General features: G+C 53.0%; 1 protein-coding gene across 1 annotated transcript; it reads left to right on the forward strand.

The window, feature by feature from the left end:
* The first annotated feature begins 3,684 nt into the window (after positions 1–3,684).
* On the forward strand, positions 3,685–4,812 carry LOC116516119 (G-protein coupled receptor 12-like). The gene has a single exon (XM_032228522.1). The coding sequence runs from the start codon at positions 3,685–3,687 to the stop codon at positions 4,810–4,812; it is 1,128 nt and encodes a 375-aa protein (XP_032084413.1).
* Positions 4,813–7,275: the final 2,463 nt, after the last annotated feature.

A 7,275-nucleotide genomic window follows, 5' to 3' on the forward strand; every position in this document is an offset into this window, starting at 1 on the left:
GAGTTACAGCTACTCTGAGTTTCTGCAAGCTCCTGTTGTTATGTCACCATTGATGGCATTTAATCACTTTCTCTTCCGTCTGCTTCCTTTTTTTTTTTTTTACTACTTGTGATTTTTCCAATGACCTGCCACTATACAGACTGATTTTATTTCATCACCTATTGAACATTTTGTTGCTGTCTAAGGTACCTCCAGCCATTCAAAGTCACGAGTTTTTTCTTCATTTATCCTTTCTGCTGGCCCATCTTTCATAGCCATTGAATTATATTTGAGAAATCATACTCTTGACAATATATACCATTGTAGTCAATATTTCAATATTTTGACTTCTCTGTCAGAATGTTTCTCCATATTGCAGATGGCTTTCTATTTTCTTACAGTCACTTTTCCTGTAGAGCAGGGTGTTCACCCTTCTCAATCTTAAGACTTGTGGATTTCCTGTCCCAGAATTTTGGGAGTTGAAGTCCACAGGTCTTGAAGTTGTCAAGGGTGGACACTCCTGCTGTACATTTTAGGTACCACTTCTTCCATTCGTTCTCTGATTGTTTGCATTGGGTTGACATTGTCCACTGATAGAATTTTAGGACCTTTGTTTTGTTTTTGAAGGCAGTGGACCAGCTTTAATCTTTCTTTGATCTTCAAGAAAAGATTCCTTTTCACTTAACCCAATCACCAAAGTGGTCCCTTCAGCATACTCCCATGGTTTGATGCTTCTCCCAAATTTCTGCTCTTCCTAGCCTAGCAGTTCAGCATGTAAGTCAAACAGATCCTGTGACAATACACAACCTTGACTCATCCCTTTCTCCATCTTCAAACTACACTCCATCTTCTTTTCTCGTTATTCTTTGGCTGTTCCAAATCCTTTTTGGTTGCTCCCTATTTTTTTCTCATTATTTCTTCATCCTGTAGTTTCATCAAGCAATATGTAAATTGTTGAATAGACTGCACAGGGGTATCCAGAAATACCTTAAACAAATGGGACTGTCCAGTTGTGTCTGCCTTTTATGATTGTGATGACATGTATACAACAACACACACATATATACCTGCCCTTTGTGCTCCGATCAGTGCACGTTTGAGACCTCATGCCACCACGACAGAACGCAATTAATGTTGTTAGTTCCTGGGCAAAATCTGTTTAATTTGTACATATTTCAATGTCGTATTTTTATATTTTATATCATACAGTATACCTGATTTTAATTGTGATGCTTCTGAAATGAATAAACAGACATCAAGAAGCAGAATGAGGTGAACTGATTCCAATCCATTAATCATTTTTCAAATCGACAGATATCCCTTTCTGGTGTCTGGATCTGCACAGATCATGCCAGGAGAAACTTAGTGATCTGTTTTCTTTGCAACTCCCCTCTTAGTGCTCTCCAGCAGGGACTTTGCATTTTTACAGCAGCCACAAACTGGGTCCATATTTTCAGGTGCCAATAGTGTCTCCCTTTCCTGTTCAGCCACTGGGTGGGATTGCACAGACAGTTGCAAGAAGGGATCATTGCTTTGCCTCAAAATTACTTTTTCCTGCCTGGGAATTTTGTAGCTTGGCACACCTGCCTTCCCGTAGGGTTTCCTTGGGATCAGCCGATGGAGACCTGGAGGGGAAGCCGAACAAGAGGCAAAATACCCTTGACTCACTCTCCCTTCCCCAGAGAAGGCTGGCAGCAGCTGCCCCCCTTCCCAAACAACCCCATCCGCTGGACTGGAGGCATCAACCGCAGATTCGCACCAAGAGTTGGTTATAAGACGGGCGGCTTTATCAATGCTCAAACAAACAAACAGGCGGCTTCTCTTGCGGATCATTCCAGGCCGGGCACTTTTGGCAGAGTCTTCTCTCCGCCCTCCCCAGAAAGCCAGCCTGGTACCGCTGACCTTGGAGAAAGAGAGGGTGCGACCCAGCCAGCTTATGAATGAAATTCCAGAGAGAGCCGGGCGGGGCTTCGCTTCTTACGCCGGAGCATCTGGGTACACCTCGAAGGGACGGGTGGGGGGAGAGCCAGCCAGGCGCCCTGCTTGTTATTCTGATCATGGGCGCCGCTGATTCACAGCCTGGGAGCCGCTCATGAATAGAAGCGGAGAATTTTGACGTCAGAGGGGAGATTTATCAGCAGACCCAAAGGGCGAAGAATATTCAGAGCTGCGGGCTGCCAACCATCCGCCAGCCTCGCCTGGCCATGCTCGCCCGGGAAGGACGCGCTGCTTGCGCCCCAGACTGAACTAGCGGGGCGCGGAGAAGCAAGCCGGACCCGAGACTGTCCGACGCCTCGCAAAGCCAGGTAAAAAAGAGGCCCGTCCCAAGTGCCCCCTTTCTTCCCTCCCCGGACCCCAAGGAGCCCTTCCAAGCGGCCGCCTCGGGCCAGCCTGGCATCCCTGCAAAGTAGTAAAAGGAGAAAGATTTATACGATCTGAAGAAAAACCAGAGCAAAAGCGCAGCCGGGTGGAAGAGCATTTCACCTGCGCGCCGGCGTAGGGAGAGCCCAGTCCGCTGGGGTAGTTTGGCTAGTGGGTGGAGGGGACAGTGTGGGGCGCGGGGGAAGGGTGGCTTTCCCACCGCCCGACCAGCAGCCCAACCTAAGCCGCCTCACCCACCAGCGGTTTTCTCAGCCTGTCTGCGGGGTCTCGCGCGAGCCTCCTGGTCCCCCCCTGAAACCTAGAGAAACCGCGGGAGATTTCTGGGCTTTTCCGGATTGCCTGCAGGGGGCGGCAAAGAGCCTGAAATGGGGCGCAGGTCCTCCTTTCACGGAAGGAAAGGCAGCAGCGCGTCTCCTTCAGAGCGGCTGGGAGCGAGAGGGGCGAGGGCGAGGGGACTGGAGAGGAAACCTGCTTTAAGGGAGGTTTGTTGCAGTAACTGAGCTTCAGGAGGGGCAGGAGACGCCGGCCGCAGTTGGGGAGAAGAGGCGGCGCTTTCCCTGCCGTAGATAGGAAGGGACGAGAGACGCTCCTTTGCAGCCGCCTCCCACTGCCGCTGGGCCTCAGTCGTCAGGACAGACTTTAGGAAGCGCGGCGTAGCGGGAGGGGAGGCTGAGGCTCTGGCTCTCTGCAGCCCGCGGGAAGCCCCAGCTTCAGATTCAAGAAATTGAACCCAAGATACAAGCTCCGAACTCGGGAGAAAGCGAGCGAGGCGCTATGGGCCACGATGGGATGCTTTGCCTGCCCTTTGGATGCAGCTGAAGAGGGAGCTGGTGATGATGTCACCGCCTCTGCATCCTCCGGGGGAGGGGAAATCTCCCCCAACTCCCCACCAGTGTTGCACTACATACCCCATCCTCCTCGGCGGAAGACATGTAGGAATCCAACACTTCGGAGGGATGAGGGACAATCTAGGAAGAAAGGAAGAGGAGAAGGAGGAGAACTTGTGCCCAGGGAACAATTGACTTTCTGGTGAAGGGAAAGGGAGCGGATCATATTGTAGAAAACGGGCTCGTTAAGGACTGGAAGGCAACAGATCCAGGGGAGGAGGCTGAGGGGTGGGGGTGTTAACAGAATAACAGAGTTGGAAGGGACCTTGAGATCTTCTAGTCCACCCCCCCCCCTTGCTCAAGCAGGAGGCGGCTTCGGCCTGCCACTGCGGGCGATGTCGGAGGGGAGCCTTCCCGGGGACTAGGTACAGAGACGGCCGGGGCGTCTAGGCCTCCTCCTCTCTCTGACTCTCCCGGCCTCCTTCCTCCCGCAGCGATGTTCCCCAACCCGGCCGCCGCCGCCATGGAGGAGCAGTTCCGGCAGCAGCAACAGCAACAGCAGCGGCTCCTGGTGCTCTTCAACGCCTCTTCGCTACCGCTGGCCAGTCTCTGGCCGCCCACCCACCTCTCGGCCGCCGCGGCCAGCCCCGCCCTCGACCTGCCGCCCGACGCCACCTTGGCCGGAGAGGAGGCCGGGACGGGCGGCTGGGATGCGGGCTCAGCCCTGGGCGTGGCGGGCGCGGTGAGCCCCTGGGACATCGTGCTATGCGCCACCGGGACGGTGATGGCGGGCGAGAACGCGCTGGTGCTGGCCGTGCTCTTCTACGCGCCGGGCCTGCGAGCGCCGCCCTTCCTGCTGATCGGCAGCCTGGCGCTGGCGGACCTGCTGGCCGGACTGGGGCTGGTGGTCAACTTCAGTGTGCGGTATCTGGTGCAGCCGCCCAGCGAGGCGGCGACGCTGAGCGCGGCGGGGCTGCTGCTGGCCTCTTTCTCGGCCTCGGTCTGCAGCCTGCTGGCCATCACCGTGGACCGTTACCTGTCGCTCTCCAACGCGCTGACCTACCACTCGGAGCGCACGCGGACCTTCACCGCCGCCTCTCTGCTGCTCCTCTGGCTGGCCTGCCTGGCCGTCGGGCTCCTCCCGCTGCTGGGCTGGAACTGCCTGCGCCAGCCCAGCGCCTGCAGCGTCCTGCGCCCGGTCACCAGGGACAACGCCGTGGTGTTGGCCGTGGCCTTCCTGCTCCTCTTCGCCCTCATGCTGCAGCTCTACGGGCAGATCTGCCGCATCGCCTGCCGCCACGCCCAGCAGATCGCCGTCCAGCACCAGTTCATCGCCAGCGCTCAGGCCACCTCCACGCGCAAGGGGCTCTCCACGCTCTCGCTCATCCTAGGCACCTTCGCCCTCTGCTGGGTGCCCTTCGCTGTCTACTCCCTGGTGGCCGACGACTCCTACCCGCCCGTCTACACCTACTCCTTGGCCCTGCCGGCCGCCTGCCACTCGCTCCTCAACCCCATCATCTACGCTTTCCGCAACCCCGAGATCCAGAAGTCTCTGTGGCTGGCTTGCTGCGGATGCATCCCGGCCGGCTTCTCCTCCCGGCCCAGGACGTCCAGCGATGTATAGAGGGGGGCTGGGCCAGAGGCAGCTGGGAGCCAACACACCCCTCCCCCCACCCACTGCCGTCCCTCCCCCGTCTCCTTCTGGATGCTCGCCTTCCGGAGTCTCCGCGGGAGGAAGAAAGGAAAGACAGCGCAGAAACACGCGACCGCCGACTTTCTGGGGAAGGAAAGCCGAGGTCGAGGGGAAAGCCATTGCAAAAGGTTGTTTTCATATATCAGATTTTGCTAAAACGGAGACAAGACGAGAAGCGTCCGACTTTGGCTGGGGGCTCCCTAGAAAAGGAGGGGCAGCAAATTGGCCAAAGCGCCTCCCCGAGGGATTCAGCGGAGAGGAATTGCAAAACGCCTTTGCCCTTAAGGCCTTTCCTTGATTTGTTCTAAAGTCCCTTAGTGTAAAACCTTGATCTCAGGAGGGGCGGGGGGAGGGGCCAAATGGATCCCGATTTATTTATGTTTTAAGTAATCTTTTATTGGCGGGAGGGATCATTCTCAGTTCTTGTGAGATCGCCCTTCAGGAGGGGAGGAAGGCAATAAAAGTGGGAGCAGGATGGGTGGTGGAATCTTGCCCAGTTTTAGGGGTTGGGGTATGGGTGGCTTGTGGGTGAAAATGCGGCCCAAGCTGCCGATCAGCTGCACCCTTCCGAATGTAAGCGTTCCAATGCTGGCTATAGCGGACTCCTTTGCCGGGAACGCCGCCGGAGGGAAAGCGGAGGCCGTTTGTCAGGGATGTCCTTTTTTTGTTTTTGTTTACTCCAGTCAGATTTTTGTCTGCTATGCAATATCGAAACAATAGTTGAAAACACGCGCGCGCGCGCGCACACACACACACACGAACAGAAGATGCAGGCTGCCCACAGGCTCACGCGCGATGACGACGAGCCGAGTCGGAGTGGGATGACTCGAGCCAGCCAAAATGGCTTCTCGTCATCCCGCTTCAGCACCTCCGCCCTCGGACAGCTCCCCGCAAGCAGCAGGAGACCTCCGGAGTCCCCACCTCACCCCGCCATTCTCAGCCCAGGAGTTTTCATGGGGGAAACATGATTGAAAGGGGGGCGTGTCTTGCGCATGTCAGCCCAGGTAGAACGCAGGGCAAAAAAGGAGGAAACCCCCCCCCCAATCCTTCAGTATTGCCCGTTTATTCTCCGCCCTTCAGGAAGATTGAGTAATTTATGGGTGGGGGAAAGTCTGTTGAGGGACTCCTCCCCCCATTTCCAACAGTGCAAACCCACCTAGGGAGCTACAGGCCTAAAAGCACATTAAATTCATAAAGTCTCACTATTTAAGATTAAGGCAAGCCCTTTTGTCTTTGGAGGTGACTTGTGAGATAAAGGCAGGGGAAGCAAAGGGGGAGAACACGGAAACCACAAGTAGTTGCTATGACTTCTTAACTACTCTGCCCACCATCCCCATCTGCTCTTCTGATTCAAGGGTGGGCCATTCCTCTTTCAAACTGTCAGCTTGATTAAGTCCCAGCATTGATTTGGAAAAAGAGGGACCTCCAACTTAGCTAGCATGTTCTGTCAACACAAATGTATGTGTGCAACACATCTGAAGAGCATGTTTTCCTCAATCTATTTTCTCTGGAATGTGAAATTAGCAAATTGCCTCCTGTCTTTGATTTTATTTTGATTGAGGAAAGGAATGCATTGGGGCCATTTCATAAAGAGAGAATGGTGGGGAAAATAATATTTCACTGAATTTAGGGCCATTTCCTCATTAGTGATTCGAACTTCCTCATGTGTCACCCAACCATCATTGCAACCACTTGTCAACTATCTTTAGTGTCGTTATTTCAGTATAAGGACTGTTGGAGATGTTGTAAGTCACTACAAGAGCCACAGTGGTGCAGTGGTTAGTATGCAGTACTGCAGGCTGCTTTCTGCTGACTGCCGGCTGACTGCAATTTGGCAGTTTGATTCTCACCAGGCTCAAGGTTAACTCAGCCTTCCGTCCTTCCAAGGTGGGGAAAATGAGGACCCAGGTTGTTGGGAGCAATAGGCTGACTCTGTAAACTGCTTAGAAAAGCACCACAAAGTGGTATATAAGTCTAAATGCTATTGCTATTGCTACAAGCAGTCCTTGTTAGGGCCAAGTTAGTTGTAACAGGTTTACTGAAGAATCCCATTACGTCATCAAAGAGGCTAGCAGATTTAAATCCATTCAGACTTACTTTGTAGTGTGAATGCAAGTCATTACACAACTTAATTAAGCATGATTTACTGGCTTTCCTTGGATTTCTACTACATGCAAATTCTCCTTCCAATTCATAAGGTAATACAGTCATGATCCCTTTTGAAATATTTCATTTTAAAAGTTATTTTAAATTCAATTTCATTACTTCTCTGTTTTTAATTGAATGTCTTCTGCATAACAGTTTAAGCAGGTCAGGTGAAGATGTATGATACAGCATACTAAATGTCTGGTTTTTTTTTTATTTCCTAATTATTTCTATCTCCTCTCCCTCAAG

The sequence above is a fragment of the Thamnophis elegans genome, chromosome 12 (assembly GCF_009769535.1).
Source record: "Thamnophis elegans isolate rThaEle1 chromosome 12, rThaEle1.pri, whole genome shotgun sequence".
NCBI classification, from domain to species: Eukaryota; Metazoa; Chordata; class Lepidosauria; order Squamata; family Colubridae; genus Thamnophis; species Thamnophis elegans.

Bases quoted from the DNA above. Each gene is read 5' to 3' on its own strand.
- LOC116516119 (XM_032228522.1), top strand. From the start codon at position 3,685: ATGTTCCCCAACCCGGCCGCCGCCGCCATGGAGGAGCAGTTCCGGCAG.